Source organism: Bombus affinis, chromosome 5 (assembly GCF_024516045.1).
Source record: "Bombus affinis isolate iyBomAffi1 chromosome 5, iyBomAffi1.2, whole genome shotgun sequence".
Taxonomy (NCBI): Eukaryota; Metazoa; Arthropoda; class Insecta; order Hymenoptera; family Apidae; genus Bombus; species Bombus affinis.
Window position 1 is genome coordinate 4,462,402 of NC_066348.1, and position 27,814 is coordinate 4,490,215.

The 27,814-nt window shown below is 29.9% G+C and overlaps 1 protein-coding gene across 8 annotated transcripts in view; it reads right to left on the reverse strand.

Moving 5' to 3' along the window:
• Window positions 1-6: 6 nt before the first annotated feature.
• LOC126916589 (rap1 GTPase-activating protein 1) overlaps window positions 7-27,814 on the reverse strand; it is a 254,018-nt gene continuing 226,210 nt past the window's right edge. For all 8 annotated transcript variants that reach the window (XM_050722532.1, XM_050722537.1, XM_050722536.1 and 5 more), the window contains 7 exons: window positions 26,079-26,387; window positions 9,578-9,760; window positions 6,981-7,219; window positions 4,880-5,158; window positions 4,430-4,595; window positions 3,439-4,281; window positions 7-3,369 (listed from right to left, as the gene is read on the reverse strand). In XM_050722532.1, the coding sequence (XP_050578489.1) occupies window positions 3,208-3,369; window positions 3,439-4,281; window positions 4,430-4,595; window positions 4,880-5,158; window positions 6,981-7,219; window positions 9,578-9,760; window positions 26,079-26,387 (2,181 nt within the window). In that variant the 3' untranslated portion in view covers window positions 7-3,207. The remainder of the gene's footprint in view (window positions 3,370-3,438; window positions 4,282-4,429; window positions 4,596-4,879; window positions 5,159-6,980; window positions 7,220-9,577; window positions 9,761-26,078; window positions 26,388-27,814) is intronic.

Below are 27,814 nucleotides of genomic sequence, written 5' to 3' on the forward strand. Positions count from 1 at the left end.
AAACAATTGGTTTAAATTATTTTATTTATTGGCGAACATCATTACCACTGATTTTCAAGTTGACAGTTGTGCATAGAAAAGAAAAAAATATTATGCGAATACTTACACCAGTCATAAGAAATATATACTTTCGTGTCGTAGTGTCAAAGAATAATAGTATTCGCAGTTTTGTTAGATAGATTTGGGCGATTAATATTAAATACAAAATATATATTTATAGCAGTAATATTTTATCTCTCTCTCGTTCGCACTCACACTCTCTCTCTCGTAATATAATAACACATATCTCTTTGTAATATAGATAATCTTTCTTTGATTTTGCAAGGCCAGCATAGAAATCACACTAGAGAATGGTAAACACAGTTTTTTTCCTAAATTTTAGACAAAGAGACGCTCTCATCAGATGACCTATTATTTAAACGCAATTCACGTTATGTACATACATTTGTAAAAGTAATCTCGATTAATTCCGAGCTCTTCATACGTAAATATCAAATTTAATACGCAGTAATAAAAGTTTTTGAGTACCTGCACTAATCTTTGACAGTGAAATACATTCTATTAAAATCGCTTTTATGTCCTGTAGTTTCAGATTTATTTATCGTATGTATATGTGTATGTATGTGCGTGCTTTCTTCAAATTATTAAATGTTTATGGTTTATAAAGAGATATTCTAAGATTCAAAATAATTGTAATGCACAGTTTCTGATATTTGAGATGTTTTGCATATTTTGTTCTATAAATTTCACGAAACCAAATATTCGGCTGACCTACTTCACGCTCATTCTAAAAGAACTTTGTAAAAATACATTGATCGTAAACCGTATAAAATATACCATGTGTGCTCATCTTTACGACAGTTAAAAATAGTACTACTGGAAAGTGTTCGCAGCGATTGCTATTTTTTGTGTATCTTTTGGAAGCTTCATTTTCCTGAAGATCTCAGCCGGCATTACAAAGATCGTCATTTCAAGTAAATTTGAAAGTAAATCATCGTAAAATATGTTTGGAGACGTAGTTTGCTCTTTATAGTAACGATTTTTCGATGAGAAATTTTCATTTACATACCACGATTCTCTTACATATAGGATAGAGATTTTCGCGGATAGAAGTTTTCCGAGATAAGCAATGCAAGTAATTGAAAAAATCGTATTGTACCGCGTAAATTGCAAACCAGAAATTTCGTTTAAAATGGAAAAATGTGATACACTCCAAAAAGACATTATACAGGCAGTGATAATCGTAATATGTCTGCAAAGTATTTGTAAAGACATACAAAGATTCATTGAAATTCAGAAGAAAACTTGTACTTGTAGAAAAAACGTTTGCTTGAGGAAAGTATATGCTATTTTTATACGCAGATTTTAGAGGCAAATATCGTATGAAAAGGAATGTAGAAAACTAAGAGAAGTAGATTTTACTATGATAAACTTTGGTATTATATATGAGTGAACTTTCATGTCCCTCTGTCCTTTCTTTCACAACACTCTCGATCTTTCTGTGTAGAAAGATAGTCAATTATTTACAAAAGAAGAAAGAATGCTATAAAGTAAAACGAGATTAATAGTAATTATAATAGTAATTATAATAGTAATAATAATAATAACAATAATAATAATAATAATAATAATAATAATAGTAATAATAATAATAATAATAATAATAATAATAATAATAATAATAATAATAATAATAATAATAATAATAATAATAATAATAGTAATAATATAATAATAATGATAGTAATAATATAATAATAATGATAATAGTAATAATATAATAATAATGATAATAATAATAATAATAATAATAATAATAATAATAATAATAATAATAATAATAATAATAATAATAATAATAATGATAATAATAATAATAATAATAATAATAATAATAAATCATACTAATACCATTGGTGAAAGATAATGAAGAAAAGGGTGCATAACTAAGCAAATGAAATACACTTAGTTTACTTTGCATATTATAACAATGAATGATAATACGTGTCTTACTCGCATGTTACTGACACATCGATACATCATGTGTTATTAAACAATTTGGTGCATTTAAATCATTATAACCGTTAAAACGGCTAGAAAACCTAATCTTATTCTAAGCCAGCTAATGATGCCGTAAGATTAACTAACGAGGTGTTCTCATGTTTCCTAAAATTGTTTTGAACTAATACTAAAAAACTAGTAATGGTTTCGGTAAATTCACCGCGACGAATACTGTAACTAGCGATACATATCCTTGTTTCAATGTGAGACGTCAGAAATATATCGATGAAACACATATTTCTATAGCCCATAAGCGCGTGGACACTTATACCAGTCACTTTAGATCGTTTTATGGGACAATACGCAGTTGTCTCATTTGAAGACGGTACGAGAACTGTAACTGCTGCTTTATATATACATATATATATATATATATATATATATATATATATAACATATATATATATATATATATATATATATATGTTATATATGTATATATGTATATATATATATCATATATCATATATATTATATATATATCGATCTCGATTTATGCACATTTAATTATTACAGATAAAATATGTTATATTAATTTCTGTGTATTTACTCTTGATTTCGGAAACTAAGTCTAAAGGCCATTTTACTTTTTATTCTAATCTATCTATTATATAATGACAAGATGTACCTACTTTTTTAAACATTCCTATTGATATTTATGTGTTGCGTGTGCTTGTGTGATCATTTATTTGTATCTATATTGACTATTAGAGATTAACTTACATCTACTAATAAATTAATAGATAAATAATATTGTTAAAAGTCAAACAAATATTTCTACAAGTAACAATTAGCGTCTACGTTACTAATATTTCGAAAGACGCATCACTATAGTTATATCGCAAAACATTTCCTCTAAATATTCTTCACTGACCCGTCCTTTTGTAATATACAGCGTTTGTATCAATTTCTACCTAAAGAAGTTCAACCACAATGTTACAACATAACATAAAGCATTTCTCAATTGCGAGTTTCAAACTCTTTGCAAACTACTTCGGAAAAATTTCTTTAGAAGAAGCAATTCCGAAAAAGTACGACGTGTAGAGTTTTCAACTACTGCACCTAACTAATTATTAAAATCTAATAATTGCAACGGGAAGTTTTATTCGCCGACAAAGGCGTATTAAACGTATCTCAAAGAGATCTTTAAACGGTAGACGTTTGCTGATTATTGTTATCCAATGGAATACTCGTCGAACATTCTTTCAACATTGCTCGCAATCGAAGAATTTCTTTTGAAGCAGCTGCAAGGTCGGACTGCAACTGAAGTTCCTTTTCTCGTAGACGTTTTATATCACGTTGGCAAGTCTATAAAATAAGATTATACTTAAATTATCGCAAAAAAACATAGAAAATTCCATATCTTTACATACGTACCACATTTTGCCTCAGTAAATCTAACTTATCGCATTTAAGCCTAGTGACTTCCATTCGTAAATTTTCATTTTCTAAAACGCCATCCTTAGTAGTACATCTTGCTGTATCATGAGTTTCAGCTGAACTCATTGATTCGAGGCCTGTATCGCTGTCGGGATATACAGCTTGGTCTAGCTCCAGCTCGCTATTTAATGAGCTATCGTCACTTTCCGAAATAACACGCTGTGTTGTTTCTGTTTTCTCGGATCGCTCTTGTTTTCGTAAATTTTCGTGAGTCAGTCTTTGAACAGATGATACAGAAGTTTTGTCTACCAACGTCGTGTCATTGCTAGCACAAATTGAAGTAGTGGATTCTCTACGATCAACTTCATCTTGTTGTAAGGTGGCCAAACTACTATCTTGATTGTCTGTATTGGATAAACTACTGTCCTGACTTCCTAAACTAGGGCTTCCACGTTCTGAATCTCTTCTAAGGGTTAAATCCGGAGAACCTAAGGGACTCGAAGGTTCTACCGAACGTTTGCTACTAATTTTCGTGGTTGATTGTCGATTGCTCGGTGGACTAGGCTCTGACTGGCCCTTTTTCGATAATTGTTGTGGTACGCTCTCCGTCGAGGCATTTCTAACACGCGATATCAGCGCCTTTCGAACGGTATCAATAAATCTAGAACCACTTCCACCGCTACCAGATCCTGATGCATCACTTGCTGTTGGACTTACTGGGCAATTTCCTCCAAACCCCATACCGGTAGCTCCTAAGCCGATCGCTCCTCCGAGAAATTCTGCAGTCTTTGCTTGTAATTCTTCCGTTAAAGATTCTAACAGAGCTGACCTCGTTCTTAGCTGTATGTTGAAAAATTCTATTATTGGCGTTTGATTTTCATTACTTAATAACTTATAGCTATCATCAAAGCTATTTTTTTATATTATCATAATTATTCCACTATGGCTACGAATATACTTAATAGTTTTGTAAATGTGTGATAATTACCTCAAGTTTTGAAAACTTCTCAGCTTTATACGCCGCATTCTCAGCGTTCACTAATTTCGTCAAAAGGAATTCCTTGAAATCGACTCCCCGCAAAAATACAGCTGGTGCTGGCAAAGCTGGACCAAACCAGGGAACATCGTTTCGTGCCGTTATACTGACCTTGTACCTACATACAGAATTCAAATGAGTGTCTACAAATTATTTACCACGTCAAAAATTTAATATATGAACGTATCAGAACTTTGATTAATACTAGATTATTAGATTAACACTTTATTAATTGATAAAAAAAGAAAACCTATTTTCTGTACCTGAGAAAACGCAACATTTAGCGAACTAATTTAACCGGATGTTTGTTCAAAGTTAGGAATAGCGATTTCGTAACTGACGCACCCGGACTTTATACGACCTTACTACATAGACACGGTTCATACAAATCTAAGAATATACCTTGTATTAGGAGTGCAGGGGTCGACGACTTGTACCACGATGAATGCATGTAAGAAGTGACTGGCGATCATATCTGGACTGAAAGGGGTTGGCTCCTCTTGGAATATTATCGCGACGATGTCATTGCCGATGTGTCTTTTACGCTGCAATTGCTGAGAGTCTCCTGGACTGTATGGCAACAGAGAAGCCACATGAAACAGCACTTCTCGACCTCGAAATACTTCGTATACCGCGGAATCTCCAGTCTGTCCATGTCGAGTATCCAAACCTCCGCGGTATCTATAAACATTGATACACACATATTTGACCATACAGTAACATAATTGCTTTCAAAAGAGGCAAAAAATAAAATTAAGGACCGATATTAGACTATATATATAATATGGCGATTATTACCTATATATAATATTTAATTTTATACCTGAATTACAATTTTTAATTAGTGAATTTTTTGTTAAAGTGAAAATATTTTTTAGTGAAGTGAATTCTTCAGTAGATTTAAAATTACGGGATATTTAATTCCAAATTTCATTAAATTCACTAAATTTGTTAAATGGGAAACGAAATACGTAATGATAATTATTAGAGATGTTAATCCTCAATGTATAACTAGAACACTAATAGTAGAATATAGTTTCTTTAAAAGTATTGTTCGAGCTTGTTTTAAAATTAAATCAAAATGGATTGCATTATTACTATTTAAATATAAAAAACATTTTGAAACTTTTGCATCGGTGTATTTTTAAAAATTATTTATGCAAACATTACATAATGTTACCCAACTTATATACAGTAACAGATTTTGTATCGCAATTTTTCATTCGGGCTGCATTTGTAGTAATAGTGTCTACATTTATTCTATATATTATATATATATTTTACAACTAGGTACGATATATGTCTTAAGAATAATGAATTTTTTCTTTTTCAATATACAAGATGCAAAGTAACGAAACAAGTAGAAATAGAAATATATAAAACATTACAAAATTTATCAAATTCATAGATAGTCTTATTTCGGCTTTTTTTAAATATGTCTAAGTTAAGACCTTCGTTTTAATAAATATATAATAATAAATATAATTCTTTATTAATAATAAAGAATATAATGTTATTTGTAATTCATATATAATAATTTTTTATGATACATCATATATAAATCATGGAAAAAGACGTTATTAAATATATAATGCAAGAAAATGAAATTCAATGTCTAGACATATGTAACATAGCGAGTAAAGCTTGATTACTATACTACCCTCTTACATAATAATTATGTATCTATTAGTAATATTACGAAATGTTTTATGATTATGTACCTTGTCGATATATCAAATAGTCTGATTGAAAATCGATCTATTACCGATAGCACATGCAACATAAAACGTGTTGACCATATAAAACAGTTTATAAAAATATAGGTTCTTATATTAAATGAACAAGTTTTATTTATTTGTCAGCCATAAAATCGCATAATTTCATATTAAACAATGTATGCATTACCGCTCAGAAGTATCCAGATACATTGATCAATTTGTCTTAATAGTAGTGAATTTTAGCGAAGTCTAGAAGTTAATGATGAATTAGTAACTGGAAGTAACATTTGATACTTTTTTACGGAATCACTAAAATACCTATTAGAATACATAACAATAATGTATTTTACTATTTACTGTATACAATACTATTACGTGCATTTACTATTTAAATATCATTGATATTATTAACATTGGCAGTGTATCAGTTTAGAAGATCCTTATTAATCTGACTTCTAATTTAGAAATTAAAAGATCTATGGAGAAAAAGCATGTTAAATAATAAAATAGTTCTATAAGATTTGTCAATTAGAAATACCAATCTTATTATTGCATATTGCCCTTTAAGAACTAATTTAATGATTAGAAAAGACTATAATGATTATAAAGAATAAAATTGTTGTAGTTTGGCTTATCCATAATTATATAAATGACATACATCATGTAGAAAATAAACAAGTGTCCGGACACTTTTGAGCGGTTGTGTATGGGTATTTATTATTTTGTGTGTTATGTTATTTTTGAAAATATTTTTAATCAAATATCTTGTAACAAATGCTACCAACCCTTTGTGATCTTTCAAGTCGATTTTCTGACCCAATAAGTCAAGAAACTCTTGGAAAGCTGGTGTAATTTGTCTATTTCCAAAGAGTTGTTCTTCGGTAACTTGACCGGCACGTTGGTGAAGAACACCGAATTTAAACCTCGATACCAAGGCATGTTCGTCATACCGTGCTATCAGTGTACCAGCACCGGAACAGACAACCGGCATCAGCGTGCTCACGTTCAGGGATTCGTTGATCGCCTGTAAAAAGAAACTACGTCATGCTCCACCGTGCTGATAGATTACGGTCTTTTTCTTTTACTTTGGGAATGTATATATTTGCAATCATTTTCTCGCATGGAATTATAAATAAATTTTAAACTGATTAACATTATATCTTGAAACTTTAAGTAACTTCGAGAGAAAGTTCGAGAGAAAAATAAAAAATAATTTGTACCGGACTTTTCATGTGATACATGTAGCAATGATTCAGCTTATGATTAAAAGTTAGCATCTGGTTCTCTTTTATTGACCATGACAGTTTTAAGCAAAATCGTTGATAGTATTAAACCGTTTTATTCAAGACTTATCTGCTGTGTATTCCAGTCCTATGCATTGGCGTGAAATAGTTAACAGATATAATTTTAAACCTTTGCATATGTTATTAATAAAAATGATATAATAACTCGCAAAAGATTGGAAATCTAAAAATAAGTAATATAAGATTAATTGAATCTCTATTCAAATCTGTTTAATTGAAATGAAATTTATAAAGTATTTATGTAAAATCGAAAAGTTAATTTTAATCTAATGAAAATATAGATCATCTAGAAATTAATATAGTAAACACTGATTAATAAATCAGCGATATAATAATATTTAATATGTTAGAGATATTTTTATATTAAAAAGATTAAACAAAACTAAATTAAAATTTTTTTGTATTAAAAAATCAAACAAAAATAGGTATCTAACATATTTATTTCCTCAACTAACTTTTATTAAAATTACAAGCAAACATTGAATTCACAACTTCAGTGTTACTTCTTTTTTCAAAACGAAAAAGCTTTCGCAACACTTGCTCATATGAAATGTAAATTTATGAAAAATCATTTGAATTGAAAATAAGTAACAAAATTATAAACAGTAACATTTTTCAAGCGATATGCATAAAATATGTACATATATGTACATATTTGCATAATGTAACGTACAGCCTTGCAAATCTCGACAATTGTTGCAAATACCAGGAAGCGGAGACTGGAATTGCTACTTCATGGGTTCAAATTAAGGACAATTAGGAGCCCACAATTAAAACGCAGATACGAATCAAATTCTTGCAGTAAATTATTGAAACATTTATAAACAATTTCTATCGTATAAAAGAAACAAGAAATTTTTAAAATTCATAAGAAACATTATTATATTGCATTAAACAATCTTTTCATTACTATATGAAAATCTACTTCCAAAATGTTTACTAAGATATATATATATCTAAAAATATATATATATATACAAGATCTGTTGCATTATTGATGTGATAATAAATAATAATATAAATTTATATATATATATATATGTTATTACAATAATAAAGTTTTTTTCAGCTTTTCATACTTTTCTGATTGCGTCAATTCTCAAAGTGAATTTACTGTTTGGGTGCGTCAGCTTCTGTTTCAGTTTTAACGATTTTCAAGACAACAACTGTTTGAAAGCTTAAAACCCATAAACCCCTGTCTGAAATTTTCCATGATCAATTTATAAAACAGTTTTAAAATACCTCTAATTTCTATTCCTTATTTTCTTTGGAATTGGCACTAATCCAAGTACATAATCATGAGAAAAGAAAATGCCAGACACACTGCTGTCGAATTAGTATTTGATTATCCTCACAGATAAAGACAAAAGTATTGTGTTCGAAAAATTAAATAATGCAAATTTCTTTTTACTGTTGATAACAATTTTTCAGATTAAACAGCTAATTGCAAATGATACATATTTATCATACAAAGCAATGTAAAAGTATACTTAATATTTTTTTATTTGTACGTCCATGTGATTAATAAATTATATGTATTAGAAATTCTGTCATAGATAATTATTGTCCTTCTTTATTTTTAAAAAATGAATATTACAAATTTATTCGACCTGAAAACTTACTCGTTTCGATATCGATATGCAAAATCAGTTTCCTTAAATCACATCTTATCACTCTTGTTATAATTTTCATAAATTTTTATTACAAAGTTTATTTGCAATTTTCAAAGATATTCCGATAGGCTCATTAATAATTTCATACGCATTTTATACATACTTTTTAAAAATATATTATGTAGAACGTTAAAACAATATCTGTCTTATTACTCATAATAATCGCTTACTGTCAGCATTTCTCTCGGTTACTTGATCTTCCATCACAAACTCCTAATCACGAAAGAGTAAACAGTGCAATTTATCTGCTCGATAGATTCTAACAAGCTTAGGGAAACTCTGTATAATGGTAAATACTCTAAAAGGAGAAATTCGCGCTCGGTGAAAGCATTAGATCAAAAGGGGTATTCGAAATTCCGAGTTTCGCTAAGGAGCGGGTTACTAAAAAGAGATGAGAGACTTCACCTTGACCATTTTCGCAGGTGATGGATTCGGGCCGAGATTCGCGGCCGGTACCAATTCGTGAGTCGAACCCGCTCGCAATCGCAACAAGACCCTCCAATGCTCCTGTCCAGCAACCGTCTCGGCCTTCACCGAGACGAGGACCGGCCCGTTCTCTCCGTCCCTTCCCACCAGATTCACGTGCTCCTGTAAAAGAAAAAAGTTCAAGTTGGTTGAAACGAAGCGGGTCTTTTTACGATCGAGGCCGACCATCGAAAGTCGCAGCAACTCGTGCGAAATGCACCAACCGCTGCTTTTGTCGGCCGGCTTTGATGCCCTTCTACGCCGAGTACGTACATCGGTGAAAGGTGCAACATTTTCGTGGTGGCCCAAACGGCGCACTTAAGGGTGCACGTGTCTTGAAAAGTCGAGAGAGTTACGATCAACGTATCGATTCCTTCACTTCGCTTCGGTATCCCTGTATAAAAGATTCTGGGACACCGTGAAAAGCATGGTACGATATATGAAGAACAGAAGAGAAAAACACAGAAAAATGATAATACAGAAAGATATATAAAATATCGAGAGCACAGTACTCATTGTGATATTTAGTAGATATTTGAAACCAATATTTATCTAAGCTTCTACTTCAGTGTTCAAAGAAATAAAATTTTGCATAAAAAACTGCGGTCATTACACAGTATTTTAGTATGATATAATTCAAAATGAAAACAACGTGTGACGTTCAAAAGGGAGAGTTTTTTAAAAATAGATAAGTGGATGATGTTTTTTAGAAGCTAAACTAAAAATAAACAATGTTTTAAAAATTTTTAGGGGGATTGTAAACACACGTTTAGCTCCGAAATTAAATAGAAAATCAATTTTGATGACATAGGATTGATTGGCAAATATATTAAATTTTAAAACTGCGTCTCTGTGGAAAATGGGAAATTTGATTTAACATATCTTCCCCCTAGCCTTCGTATGCATTTATTAAAAGTATAAAAAGAGTTTACAGTTGTCAAGATTTTGAAGTAGATGTTACAAACAAAAATTAGTCAGTACTTTTCCTTTAATAAAATTCAGGCTCGCCTTTACTTTTTAAATGGTAGCACGTAATTCTTTTATCCAGTATTGTAGGCTGCATCGTTATAAATTTAGCAATGTCTTATGTTTCTTTTAGAGTACTTTGACTAGGAAGACATTTTGAAATATAATAAAACTCCTCACTAAGACGTAAGTCACATATGAACTTATAAGATATCAAATGCATTGAGAGAGACAGAGAGAGATAAGAAACCTTAAGGAATCTTATATTTTCAAATGATCTTCTAAGCAGCTTATTCAAAGAAAGCAACTAAATGAGGCATCCTTGAAATTAGCCCAATATTACCTGAAGGAAGCCATACATATTTGACTCCCCATTGAACAAATTTGATGGTATTAGAGTATTTTGATTTATTGTTGATTATAATATATATTTGTTAAATTACTGATTGAAAAAGCGTAGTGTCTGTTACAAAATGAACACTCTATATATAGTGATCTGGCAATAAACCGATCAACTTCTTCAGCATATTTCAGAAACCATTCTAAACAAAAAATATTCTATAAGCAATGAATCATATTAATTCCTCTAGCGGGTTATGATTCAAAATACTAATATATACTATTACATACTACTTTGAAATCGTTGTACTATATCCTCATTCTGATCGAAATGAGCTATTTCCTAGAGTATTTATAGTTTGTATTGATAAGAGTAAAACATTGGTTTAGTTGATGACATGCAGTTAGAAGACAATGACGTTAACACATAATAGCATTGCTTTGTTAGGGCTTGTTGCTTGATGGATAGACAGCGGCGGAGCTGAAACATAACTCCCACGGTTAACTATCCTATTCTTTTTAAATTTTTTTGTGATGATGCAAGATATTTTTATATTATACAAAGTTTGGATTATCTTGGATTACTTTGATAATTGAAAAAGTTAATATTTGACAACCAGCGTGGAATGATTAAATCAACGTATATCGCGACAGAAAAATAAAAGACGATCAGTTTTTATCGATATTCCGGATATTGATCAAAGAAAAAATATTAATTATAGAAATAATTGTCAAACGTTATCGAAAATTTTTACAAAATGGACTGAATTATCTGAATAATTATTGCGTAGCGATATATTGTAAATAAGAGAAATATGAATAAAAACGAGGTTCGATCCTGTAAGAATACTTTTAAATGTAACATATGTATAATATGTAACTGGTAATTTGTTAAACACGTGCAGCATTTTTTGACCAAAATAGTCCCGTAAAGAAAGAGAGTATATCTGCAAAATTTTTCAATGATGGTGTGAAATTTAAAAAAGCGTAGAAATTAATGATTGATAAAATATTATTCGACGAGCATTTACATATATTATAAGAGAATAAGTAGGAATTCTAATAACTCAAGACATAATTATGTGCTTGGATATATAAGATGTGTGTTAGATGATATGATGCACCGTGTGTTTTGCGTTACATAATATGCACTACGGCGTAACACGTTGCAGTATCTCATTATCGTACGTTAGGGTAGCGCGTTACATTATATTACAGCACTTGAAGAGATACCTATGTCACTGTATCACGAGATAATAGAACCTATTAATAAAGATAGACTAATTAATTCTCTATATTCTCATATAGCTTAAGACCTATATTTTTTATATACTGTTTTGTTTATTCATTATTATACTATATTTTAATATTATATTATTATATTGTTAAAACGCGATCTGTTTATAGCAATTATTAGTTTCTAGCTTTTTATATTAAATGGAGGAATTTTAAGATTAAATTATAAATTGAACTTCCTTACTCAATTTAATGGTATATTATTCATTTCTGGTTTACTTACATTATTGGTATACTACTATAAATTAATGTAACTTTACCAATGACTAAACTAAAATTTTATGTTAACTTGATAAGCTTAATTAACAGTTAGCTATATATGATACTTCAAGATATTTCTTGTATCTTCAAATATTCTGGCCTTACTTTCGACTGTCTTCAAAAATGTACCAGCTATAGTACTTTTGGTTATCAGTTGGTAAGTTATAATGAAATATATTAACATCTATTTATACTATCTCTTAACTGGTATGATACCAGTTAAGATTGAATCATTGGAGATCATAATAATTTAAGGTGATGTTACTTAATTTTTGAATTTTTAATTAAACTAATATATTAGTATTGATCTATACCACAGAGAATGTAAGATACAAAATCAAATTAAATATCCTACATTTCCATAATCTAATGTAAATTATGATAATCATCTATAATTCAATAATATTATTTGAGGATTACATGTATATTTCGAAAATCATTATCGATATGATACTTATAGCTCTACGAGATGAAACTAGCATGGTTCATAAACTATTGTTTAATTTTATTATAGTAACAGTTAAAAAACAAAAATCAACAAACCAAAATTCAAAGCAAATGAAACTAGAAAAAACAATAATAGTGATAATCTTCGTGTATGTCGTCACGAAAAATATAGCGTGAGTTGCTTAAGTGAAGATTGAGTATAGTATATAAGATGTGGTGGATAAGCACACAAAGGGTACACCATTTGGAGATTCCAATAAACTAATAATTCTCACTGTTACCCTTGTCAGCTTAGATATCGTGCAGTGTATAGGAGTTTACTCACTCCACGTGGCAAAATCAGTAAAAGAAAAGATTTCCTTTTATCGTCCATTTTTTGGTAAATATAATTTATCTCATAAAGTGTGAAATTATAAACATATATAGAACCTTAAGTGTATTGTATTTTGTATATTTTCTTATTTTATACAGTTTCTCATAATTCCCTGTTATAATTTCTGTTATATCGTATAATCGATATTTTTCTCATGTATCTTAAACAGCGGATTGACATACAATGCATTATATTGAATAATGTAGATAAGAAAGTACTAACATCAGAATCTCATGGGAGATCTAAAAACTAAAAAGGAAAAAACGATTCTTGAACCAATATTAGCTATTGTGATAGAAGACATCAAACAGGTAATTTTCCAAGTGAAATTCTATTTAATTTCTAAACAAAGACCTGCTGCATTGATGTACGTTTTAAAAAGATGTCTCACGACTTCGAATATTTTCCTAAGACTGATTTGCGACTCATGAAAGCGTTTCACCGCAAATATATTGTGTACTCTTGCAACGAGAACAGGATGCGTGCACGCATGCACGCACAATGAGCCCACAAATCTACGCAGTGACGCAACCATCAAGGAACTCCCATTGCATGTATAAAACGACAAAAATACTTAGTTACTTATACGTAATTCGATCCAGTCGTCACTCGTGATTATTTTGCATAGAATATTCGAAGAATTCATAATTTTAATTTCGACACACGTCTAATCAAATATCTAGTGTCAGAAATATTTGATAACAGAATGCAACCCATTAATTTTATGTGTTGCGTAAATATTATATTATAATAAATATTGAATATTAATAAAAACAGTTTCATAAATATCGTTAATCCTTTGTAAGCAGAATTTTGTTTGCTGACAAAGAAAGAGATTGTAATTGGCTAAGAGATTATGCATATTTATGTATTTATTAGAAACTTAAGAGTGATGCGACATGATATTATAGTATTGTAATGTGGTAAGTAAGAAATAAAATTTTATTTATGTTCTCTTGCTTTGGTTGCCCCTCACGAAAATACAAATTTGCACAATTGTACACAATCTGTTGATTAAAGATTTTTAATGAAATTTGAAATTTAGATACCAATAAATAAATCGTTTAACGCTAATATGGTATATTAATGAAATAGGATAATATCTATATAGATGAAATAAAATAAAATTTTTAAAATACATATGGATATATACATGTAGTTAGCGTAACAAAATCAAATCATATATCTACTATAACATCGTTCATAGATTGTTATGTATTTAAAATATTTTAGGAATTTTGACAAAAATGTCTTTATATTAAATTATATTCCAATTCTATAGAATATCTATCTTTTATTCATAAATTTATTTATATTTATTTGCAATATAAATTTGTATTATAATGGTTATAAAATCAATAATGTAGAAAAAATAATGTCAAAAGAAAGAGACAGAGTAATCACAAGGCACAAAAAATAAGATAATATAATAAGACATACCGTATGAATGTTAATTAAATACAATTATACATAATTGCTTGTTTGCATTTCTATAATTTTCTATATAAATATAATAGGTACTGTACGCGAGATACTAAAGATAATTGTAAACTTTACTATTGTGTAATTGTTATACAAACAGCAATAAAATAAACTTCTATATTAAAATGTGCGAAATTTACAAAGATGGAGTTATATTTAAGAATAATTAAACGGTTGTTGAGAAAAGCTTTTATGTTCAAACATGGAATTACTGATAACGCTATCTTTAGCCACGATAATATCGATACGGTACTGCGTTTCCTTTTTCACATAATTAACTGTATTCAATCGAATTCTATTGACACTCACCTGTATGTTTCTTTCATTTCTGTTATTTTTAGGAATTTTACTACGCAGATAGAGAATGAATTTTATATCAAAAGACAGAATAAATAAGAACAGTAATCGACTTTTGAGGGAATTAATTTTCATCCACATGAAAATATTACATAGTTCGATTTCTATAAATAAAATTCAAGATTAACTATTTAGTTGAACATTTCTATTTATATGTTATTTCTCTGCAAATTTGATCGTTTATAGAGTGTAAAGGAATTTTGTGGTAAGATCAACATTACTTCTATTTCTGCAATTGCTTCTTATCATATTTTGCATAATGCGTTGCAAAGAAATAGTAACAAATAATTTTTATACAGCGCAAATTATACTTAAGGTGCTGATCAGCAGACATGTTCGTAAATAAACTATTTCACAAACTTCATTCCTTTTTTCATTTTCAGATCTTATCACAAATGTTACTTGTAACAAATATATGATCATTCCTCTCTCCGGTGATTTTTCAACCTCTACATGAGCGACGTATAAATATAAACAATGTGTTAATGAACTTGAATGACTAATACACTGTTTGAATATATTACTGTGAATGTATTATTGTGTATATTTACACCATTTAAGTATGTAAGGGCGTCTCTTGTATTTGAATGATATCTACTGATGAATGTTGGAGAATTTCTGTGTTTGATGTTTATTCTTCGAGAGTTGGAAAATGTCTGTTTATGGCTTTTACTGAGAGCGCCCGAACCTTGCTTTGTATATTCAGGATGCGTGCTGACTGATAGTTGTTAAAAATGTAATTTTCTAATCAATAGCACGCTGAGTGACATGATCGCTCTCCATGTGTTCTTACTACGCCTTCTTCTACTAAAAGTGGAGCTTTATCTAAATTGATGCAAGACGTTCAGTTTTTCAGAAAGGTTCCAGGTCAGAAACTTCAGCAACTGCTACCGTTATGTATAAGTACATATGTGTTTCTAAATTTCCCTCCGGAAATATCAAGTATATAACACATCCCTTACTACTGAATACGAAAGAAATTAACGATAAGATTCTAAAGAATATGCGATTTATTACTCTATAATACACGTATATATTAAGATTAAACTCAAAAATGAGCATTTTTTACGACCACGCTACAGTATTTACTAACAAGAGCTTCACGTGTTTCTTTCGTGTGTTCCGGACGGAATAATAAATTTTCGAAACTGGCAAAGACATTTTATATATGCTCACTATACTGTGTTTGAAAGAGTTTTGGTGAGAATGCCTCAGAGAACTATATTTCAAGGAACACGCTCGCGTACATTACGCAAAAAGTATTCGTTAAAGTCGAGTAATGCGTAAAATGAACAAATAGAAGTATATATGTAAATAAATAGGTACTATACAGTGTTTCAAGGAAGTGGACCAAATTATAGTTCTAAATCAGTAGAAGATAAAACAAGATTTTTCTAGCCAACACGAAAATCAAAACAATAGATTCGAATATGTCTGCTTTGGAAATGGATACGTTTCAATCAATTTGTAGGTCGCCTGTATTTTTTTAAATGCAACTACATATTTTTTAATGCACTGATACGTTTCCTTATCCTTTATAGAAAAATGTTAAAGTACTTATGTATCTTAAAACGATTACACAGTTCAAAAAATATATGGGTGTATTAATTTTAATTTAGCAAAGTAGTATCTGAATTAATAAGCACCTTTTCAATCAATGACTGAATTTGTTAATAGAATTTAATATTTTCTTACGAAGAAAAGCTCATCAAAATTCACGTTGCTTCATGGGAAATTCCCTATCTTTTATCGTTTTAAAAGTATGACTTGATCCAATTACATGGGATAATCTGTAACTATATACATATATGTATGCAAATGACATGAAAATTTAGCTTCATAAAGATTAGTAGTATTAAAACATACGGAAAAGAAGTATTACAGAAAGAGATACGTTTGTATCGAATTAATCATTCGTAATTACAATATCTACTTCCACGAGTTCAACAACCGTAAACACTCAAGGCAAACCAAGGTTACGTACGATATTTCTACAACTCTTATCAACAGCAAAGCGTACAAAAATTTAACGTTAATACTAGCTAACGTATATGCACACTCTGTTCTTAATCAATATTACTTCGTTTCGCTATCAACGAGTTTAAACATGAGCAAAATTTCACCGCATTCCAGTTCGTAATAAATAATTTCGGAAAGAAATTCATACGTATAATAGTTGAATAAACTCCATGGCAAACGGGGTGCCTTAATAATTTGCGTTATAATACGCGTCGTATTCGAGCGAAAGAGTTAATTAGGTGAACGATATTTTATACAACGGATGTATGTACATACATTATTAACGGATTGGTTGGCGGGTAGAGCATTCTAACCGACATTGTCCTAGGTCTTTCCTATATGAATATGTGGCATGTTCTTAGATTCGAGCTAATGCAATAGCACGAAATATTTCAGGAAGTAGAATAATAGCAATCTTTTTAATTATACTTTTAATTGAATTAATCAGATTTATCACGAACAAAGTCCATGCTGTGTGGTTTCTTTTCTTTCACTCATAGTATCGTGTATCACGTAGCTTTGAAGGATTATGCTATCACTCATTTCTTTGCATCGTGATGTTAGTATCTTCGTAGATTCGAGTATAATCTCCTTTATACGTTAAAAAGTTGCATACATATTTTTTCTTTCTTTCTTTTTTTTCTTTTTGCCACTTGAATGTGGAATTGGAGCGTTATAAGAGAAGTTAAAGTACGTACACACTCCGTAAAATATACCAGAGAATGTCTACACTTGTCGAGAATGTATTTTGCTTTCTGTTCTTCTACATACAAGTTTATTTAGTAATATGTAGCACGAGGAAATATACGAGAAATACTTTTTAGATTCTGGCAAAATTGCATTTTGTATTTTAAATGGTACTGAACTCGCAAGAGAGCATAAATATTTATATTTCTCCACTATTTATTACATCCGCTAGAGTTAATTGCCAATAAAGCTTACAACATACAAAAACGAGTCGTATTACACTATGCGCTCATTTTCCTGTGACTAGATACGAAAATGATTTACTTTTAATAATTTCCTTGTTATACGTAAAAATACACCTTGTATTTAAATCAAATAACTTTTTTGATACATATACCTAATACTCTTACATAAGTTTCTGATTATTTTGCTACACAATAATAGAAAAGCATTTGTGTAAGGAAAACATATATATATATGATGCAACGATAAACCGTTAAAATAGAATATAATTCCCTATAAGGTAAAAGTTATAAAGTTAAAATTGTATAAGATGTTAGTACTATTGTATTTGAAATAAATAATACATGATATCAAACAATTTTTTTGCTGTTACTGTTAACTCATCTGTCAATTTTTGAATTAAAGCCATGTTAAAATTTAAACACCAAATGAGCATTTAAATTAATATATATCATGATATAATATCTTCTATAGAGCTAAATAATTGCCATTAAATAAATTGTTTTCAAGGCTTCATAACTCTAAAAATATCCGAATGTTAGTAGTTATCAAACCTGTTTACGTAATAGGATGCTAGCAAGCATGCATATCAATGACGAATTAGTAAAAATAAAACCGAATATTATACTCAATACTAAATCGTGATTAGAATAAAAATTGAACTGTGGGTGTTCTTTTTTCTCTTAAAATTTTTTCACGATATATGATCATTAACATTATTTTCTTATCTTTCCGGTATTAATAATTGACCTACCCGATACGATTCGGCCATTACTGATAGAAGCTACTTTGTCAACATGTATAAAAAAATATCTTTCTCCCTATTTTCTCTCTCGCATGTGCCCCTTCGATTCGGTTATCCGAGTAAACTACGGTTATCGTATGTGGTTGATATATTTATGATGATTCTCCAAGCGCTTTACTATTGGCTATCAAGACCCGGATACTCGAGGAAGATAGATAATGGGAGTAAGTAATTGAAGAAAGTCTTAATAATCCTAATGCTTTTAGGACTTTTTAAAAGAATCCTCGTTGCTTCATTAACAATACGACAAATTATGATCTAAGAATCTCTTGCAAGATAATTTTATTAATTGCTTTCATTGCTTTATTGAATTTAAAGAATATTTAAATACGATGTGCTTCAGGAAACGGTAGAAAAGTCGATAAATATATCCTATAGAATATATAATCGAAGTATTCAATAAAACAAATAATGTTTGACTTTGTCAGATACTGTATTAAAGTTGAAGAAATTATTACCAATTACTATTTTTGTATCTCCCTTTCCCATCATACAGACATACATTTTTCTTGAACTTTTCAAATTTAATCATAATTAGAAAATTTTGCGTCATCAAATATAGAAAGCAAGATATTAAAAATAAATAAGATAAATACAAAATCGTTGCATCAGATGTGCACCGAAAGAGATGATAGTAAATGGATGGTTGGATAAAACGGAATGGAAGGAATGGCGTTCATTATTTCCTAGAAGAGTAGAACAGTAAAACTGGGAAAGAAATAAACATACCAGTAGCTACAATGCACCATTTCGTATACTAATTGGAGAAGAAAATTGATCTAACCATTCTTCTAACAGTTCTTTATTCATCACAATTCGAAGTAATTTCCGCGTTACTTTATGGCAATTACAGGCAAATATTATTATATTGATATAATTGTGTAAAATTATAACTGGATATGTTAATTAGTAAAATTAAAGTGTCTATAAATGCATTTAATAAGAAAAATTAGTATATTTCTTATTAAGAAATTGAATTTAAGCAATGTTGTAGTTGTTGTTTTCAATTAAAAGACAGTTTTTAGTTAAGCACAAAGTGAATTAATTAAACAATTAAACTAAATGGTATAACGTACTCACTGATTCGGCAAATAGATAAAAACAATTTTATTTCATTAAAAAGAAAGGAATGTACTTTAAGGTAATTCCTGAAAACACTTCCCAAAAGCACAAAGTTGTTTCCTCATGAATTCCGTCTTCGCGACTCTATGAAATTTACAATAGCTTAGAAACTTTTCCTCTTCCTTTGTCCGCTAAATTTATGTACGAAAACTTTGACTCCCTTTATTTTTAAAAAGCGAGACACTTGGGAGATAAAGTATGCTACTTTATTTATTTTTATGAATTTTAATATCAAACTTTCAATCTATGTTTCTCTGCGTGGCAATCGAAAGTAATATTGCAATTAATTCTTCGATCACTTTTAGAATAATTACATTAATGTAATGAATAATTAAAAACTGTTTTTTAATTTGAATTTATATTAAGAATTATCTTTCTAGAAAAATGTCCTTATGTAAGAATAACCCACAAATAATAAATCTAAATAATTAAACTGTTTGTATATAATACATCAACTTTCATTCTACTAAATATCAGTTTAATAATTCGAAATATGTATGATGCGGAAAATATCTATATTATTCGAACAATAAACTATTTTAATAGATGCACGATTAGGATTATGAGTGAAAATACTTGGTTATATAAATTAATGCAATAACAGTTTCAGTGATCTACAATCAACGAGAATACAATTATGCGTACTGTACAAAAAATAAACGAGAGATCTAGTAGTGCAATTTGTAATAGATCGGAAATTTGATAATCGAAACTAGTATTAACTCCAACTTCGAAATAAACATGTTTCTCATTAATTTGTAACAGTAAAGATAAATCACTATACACGCATGAGTCTCTTGGTATTCTCCAAACAGAAACGCCCAACACTTAATTATACTTTATTAATTCCTCATTATACCTTATTAAATAGAACGTTTACTCGCGATTTCCGATATTCTCACGTCACAGAGGAACGATCGGCGCACGAAAGCCCATTGGAAAGGTAAAGAGAAAGCGAGCAGTTATATCCTTCAGAATTCCGCACGGTCTCCCGACATTTCAATGAAAATCGTACAAAGCTATAAAAGAAAAACCCCGGAAGAAGCCGACAAAAACAACGCAACTGAAAGAGCCTGACCGTAGCGTAGCCACCGCAAAGTTAGTATCTACACAAATAATTCTGCGTTGGAAAATGAAGGACGAGGGAAGAGGATGATGAGCAAGAGGGCAAGAGGAAGAAAAGCGGAGGCACCTTAAAAGCAGTTAAGGATGAAAATCAGGGATGTCGAAGAGAGGAGGCAAGGTGAGTTTCTTCTTATATAGGTATTGCTTGTAGACTATGAGAACGTTCCCACTCCCACGCCCGAAGTACTCTTTTCCTTTATCTCTTTCCCTCTCCTTTTCTTTCTGTCTCGCTTCATCTTCCTTTTCTATCCACCTTCATGATCCCTACGTGTGTAGAACACTCGCATTCGCAAGCCGTACTACAGGGTGATTGTAAAGTAATCTCGTGTTTTCTTATATTACGCAGGAATAAGATCGAGATTGTAGGCCAACATAATAAATCCATAAAAGAAATCAAATCCCTAAGATATTTATGCAAAATCCGCAAATACGTAAATGCCCGGATATTTGTGTAGTGTAGATATATAAGAAGACGAATGAAAGTTGGTTCTATGTTAAGGTCGATGATACTTATCCCAGACTGGTACACTGCAGCTGTCTTTTATCAAGATGAGACACTTCTTACGATACGGAGTATATCTTTTATTTTTTGTGTGGAATGAAAACGAGAAGTTTCAGATACTCACTAGAGTAACTCACAACGGCATTCTTGTACAAGTTTGTTTGTCTGCTTTTTAGCTTGATCGTTTTTCTCTCTTCATTAATTATGTAATTTTATTAACGTCGTTATTTAAATAAAATATGAACAAACTAATTTCAGTGATTCAAGCTTGGATATATTTTGTAACAAAGATACATTTATATTCCCTATGTTTACCTTATTAATATTTTATTATAGGAAAATAGAGTGAAATAAAACAAAGTTAAATACAACGAAATATGCAATATCATACATAAAAAAATAGATTAATATCGTTACGTTATTATTACTTTGTAAAAAAATGATGCGAGTAGATGTATTTTTTTTGTCTAAGGATCGAATTTATTTTCTAATCACCCTGTATTTACCGAGAGCCATCATGCTTTGCAGCACGCATAGTGTTTTACATATGCATGTCTTGCCCATTAACCGTGCTTGGAGCAGTTACGAGAGAAACGGCAGAAATTAGTTCTTCGCGTGATATTTTTCAAAATGCGTGTAAATTTTGCAAAAATATTAGAATTATTCGATTCGGCGGTCGACGTTATCAGTTTTTCCAATTTATCTTTAGCGATTGTATGACCAAAGGAATTAAACAGATTTAATAACTTTGGAATGTTAATTTTAATGAATGAATAGTGTTGTAACACGACCGAGATAATTAGCACTTAAAATAATTCGCTTAATTATTACTCAAATAAGTTAACTGTAACTTAAAATCTCGGTTAAACGAACTGTGAAACGATCGCTCGGTGAAACGATATCAGTCGAATCTATTTTTCACGTAAAACCTAATTTCATTTAATTTATCTTTTTTATTTTCCATTTCTATCAGAAAATGTCAAAGATGGTATGCTATTTTTATACGCTTTTTATTGATTAGCCTTAGTAATGTAATATGTAGTAGAAAATCATCTTGCAAAATCACCGCGAGCCGTATGAAAGCCGAGCTGCTCATTGAATTTCAAATTTTCCATTTTACAATTTTTCAATCGGGCTGCTTCTTCGGAATAAATTTCGATACTCGTTTCCGTAAGTTTGATATACTCGTACATACAAGTATCTCAATGATTTTCCCATTGTATATGCATCTTTGATCAACATTCGCCTCTTTTTAATCAAACTATGTAGATATATTGTTCGTTCCCTCAACTGTATCAGGTGCATCTACGCTCATAAATATAAGAACGTGTTTCCATGATTCTGTTTAAATAACGCCATTACTCTTGGATACAATGAAGTAATTAGCAAAAGGATACGGACGGTGATGTTCACAATCATCAGTGCTTACTTCAACCTGCATATCTAGGCATTGTTTCAGAGTAGAATGACTAATCGGCTCAAGGTACACTGGCTAATCGTTATAATCTTATTATTTCTTCTCAACACTGCCCAATCATTATGGATTTACAATTTTAGTAGCTACTCCAAAGCGATTTCGTACAACGTGTAACCATAAAATGGTAGTAAAACGTACACGATGGAATTTATGTTCGACTTGTTAAACTAATGGCCTAATTAATCTACAAGATCGAGCATCTATCGAAAGACATATGCAAATTAATGCAAATTATTGGACAATGAAGCTTTATCGATTCGTAATTCCAACGAGATACGAAACTTTTAGGAAATCAGTATATCTTGATACATTTGAACACCATAGGCACCAATCGATAACCAATATTGAATTCATGTATGCAGTACAATTTATGGAAACCTAAACACGTTTCCATTTTGCATTATTCGCGTATCGTAGTATTAATTAACTTCTGTAACGTTTAAAGTTACTGTAACTTTACGGAAAGAGGATGGGGTGCAACCAATGTTCCCTGCGATTCTAACGTATGAATTTATTTTCTAGGTATGCGCATGCATATATTCGCTATAATTTTACGAAAAAATACAGCAACAATGTACGACAGTATAATTATAACTTCCAAAGCCTCCGTATTTTAGGAAATGCTTTGTGAGGAATAAATATGTATAATAAACAATGAAATACATCAAAAAATTAGAATTTTATTGCAAAAAGAAATTATTATATTTAAAGCAATTTATGATTAAAATAAATTACCTATGATAAACTGTCTGTTAAAGTATAACAGACAGCTTCGAGTTCTGTTAAAGTATAATATAATAGCAAATATTAACTAATATGTTATGTAAATTTATTTGAAATTATACGATATTTTAAGAAAACTAAGTGATATTTTTATATTTTACGTTTGCAGATATCACATGAGAATTAAGTATAACGACTAATCTTTTTATTGATCAATGTTTCGTTAGAGTGCTCGTGAAAATTATACGTTTCTTAACGCCACTGATTGGAGTCGTTGCTATTAAAATTCTTAAATTTATTTTTGATTTAATAGTATAAATAAAATATGATTCTATTAAAAAAATAAAATAAGATACCTTTGGCAATTTATATTTATGAATAAATAAGTATTCTTCTTAACACCTTATATGTATAATAGTTAAGGAATTTCAAAACACATGATGTTTCAATAAAATTGTATAAGAAGGCTCTATTTTCGTAAAAAATGCGATTAAGTAATGTCACAATTGTAGTTTAAACAAGAAGCCTTTCAGATGTTTTATATATAAACTAATCTCGTTGTACTTTCTTTACTGAAACCTATTCAAATTCGTCATGTGACGAAAGTAATGCATATAAAATTGTAAACATTGTACTCCGAACGAAAAACAATGTCATAGGACCAATTTTCAATTCATATTTCGTTAAAGTAATGTACAATTAATACCTTATAAGACTAATTTTCAATTATAATTTCATAAAACTAGTTTCATATGCTCGCACTTTCGACAACAGTGTAATTAAAGTGTCATTTTTAATTTTCTGTCAATAATTTATTTCAATAACAATTAATTTGGTCTGTTATATATCGTATAAAAAAATATAAAAAGAATTGTAATACTTATTACACAATACTAGCAGATTCTACACAATCTGAATGAAAGTTCAAACGGACGATGAAATACTATAGCGCAATTGAAAAATTGAAATTAAAAACATTTTGTACGTAACATAATCATATTATATAAGAAAACATTTATATTTACAGAATTGTTTACATTTCCCTTTCTAAATTTTATACCATAAAAATGAATAATTGATGAGCTAATATTATTTTCAATATGATTAAAATTTAACTGGTTTTGCTTGTTTGCAAAACTTACGTACATATTCCCACATGAAAGTGGTAGTAAATTACAACTTATGCTAGAAGTCGTTAGTAATAAGCATGTAGCGTAGTCTGGAAACCTGTATCTTATTAAATAGTGAAAGAAGTATTTGAGTGCATACATATATAAGTATACTCAACATCTGATATTTAAGCAACGCCTAGCATTTAAGTTTCATGAAAATAAAAGTGAAATGATATATAATAAAATTATTATAAGTCTATAATCACATTTTCTTTCACAGAAGATCAGAGAGTTAAAAAATTATTTTCCTGAATCCTGAATTAATAATAACATATATATTTCAGTACCTAAAAAAAGCAGATATTTACTTTATATCTTTATAAATACTAAATAAACACCTAAACAAACATTGAATATCTCTGTAAATTGTAATTTTACAAAAAATTAATTTAATTTATACTTGAAAATCTAAACACCAATTCATCACGTACAAATTTTTTCTGTCTTCGTGTTTAGTTCATTGAAAATCATTTTCTTACATTTATACATTAAAATTATTCTAAAATCCCCGACTTTTTAATACAGGCATTAAATGGAATTACTCTCTATATTTCATACTTTTCATTGTTTACATAGAGCTTTTAAAGGTATTAATGGAGTTTTAGTAATTCCCCCAAGAATGAAAAGAATTTCTAAATATAGGAAAAAAGCTCCATAATTCACATTAGAAGAAGCTCCACATCAGTCCTAAACTTAATATTTAGAAAATGAAATAGGTTAAAGTTCTGTAACTGATATATTCATTTCAATAAAATTAATATGCATACTTTACTTTATTTAAAGTAAGTATTGTTATGTAATATTACTAAATTTATTATTATTTTTTGGAATAATATTATTATTTCTTAATTTATTAGAAGCCTAACTTGTGGTCTGCAAAATTTCACTAATAATAGTTCAATCGTGCAAGTCGGCCCAGGAAGTATTTCAAGACAGTACGAACAAAATAGAATCTGATAAAATGGATACAAAAATGAAATTCACGATTAATATGTTAAATGTCGAAGAACATATTAGAGAATATACTCGTACATAATTTACATACCCTTCCAACGAAGAATCGCCTATAGCATTTGGCTGTATCATCTTGGTCTATCCTGGGTTGCCATGCAGGCTGCGCCGGAAGTAACGCCCTGCCAGCTGAGTCCAGGGCGTGTCGATGATCGGTACCGTCGACCCAGTATCCAGGCGGTGTCACCACAAGAGGTGGCTGAGTTCCGGAAGTGGCTTGCTGAAGCGCAGCCTCCATAAGAGCCCTGCCAGCGGGTGCATCGCCAACTGGTGACGGGGATGGCGTGGGTGTGTGATTATTCTGATTACCAGGACTCGACGCTGCCCTGTCCTCCCTCGGGGTCTGTAATCACGGCAGACCAGTTCGATATGAGCTCAAATTCACCTCCAATGTGGTCTATCTTTTAAAAGCCCTTTCAGAATTTTAAATTGAATCGTTAAGAGAACTAGAAGTAGAACTTTCCACAATTTAAGCTACTCCAATAATTGTCATTTTCGCATTTCGCTATCTTTAATAATACCCCGAAGAAAAGATTAATGTTGCAACGACTAAAAAAGCTTTTATACCAGAATATCAGAAATATAGAATCAAATATATATGAAGCATTTTTTCACTTGCGGTAGTTCTTATATCAAAATTCTTATTATTTGTGTTATTTAAATTATGTTGGACATTGTGAATTATCAAAGAAACACATGTGAGCAATTTTTCGCGTTCTTTCTCCTACCATTCTTATTAAATCTATGAAGAGAATCGTTTAATTTATGAAACCAATTAACCAATTAAAGCGCATAATACAATTCCGCGCATTGTATTATAAGATAAAGACATACAAGACCTTAATAAGGTATTAAAGATATTAAATAATTTCAATTATGGTATTCGTTTATTCTTCTTATACATATGGCTGCAGAGGTTCACAAAAGTATTTGAGCACTAACCATAAAAAAAATTTATATACATTTTTAAATAAATTTTACTTATGTGTGTGTTGTGTAAACACCGTCTTCAATGTATGATAAGTTTTTAAAATGGTTCCTCTAAATACTCCAGTTTATTAATATTAACAGTATTTAATTAATATAATGTTTTATGCTATACATGTAGTTAATATGACTAATTATTTAAATACTTTTGTAATCTTTGGAATACACTTGCGCTAAATGTTCCTGTTGCTTCTACATATATATTTAGACTTGTTCCAAACTTTATTAATAGTTTAAAATGTTTAAAATATTTCGTATAATATAAATACATAATATATCCATAACAAGTTTCTACAAGTGTTCGAATCGGTCCATAAGTAAATATATATGTATGTACGCACGATGCAGCTCTAAATATGTACTCAATCGACATTGAAGAAGAATATTCTTGAAGTGCACGTCATTTATTTTAGGATATACGACCGAAACTAACTGTACATTACGTGTACTTGCCATAAAATATTGCTGAACGGTTTTGTTGGCCGCGGGGGAAGCAAACAATTATTTTTCTTTCTTCTCGCTTTCTTTTTAACTATTATTATTAGAGTACCGCGGCTGGTGCGTATACTTCTTTATTACAATGCGCTTTTTAATGAATTTCATTTGGCATTGTTACCAGCAATACATGTTGGTCCTGTACCATTAACGTACGGAACTTCCACACTCGCTTTCTATGTTTCTTTATCGTGCCACCCCTTTTACGGAACTTTGAATAGTTTCAGTTACATAAAGAACCAGAATAGGATGAAGTCAATTAATGCCAACTACATATTCAGTGTAACA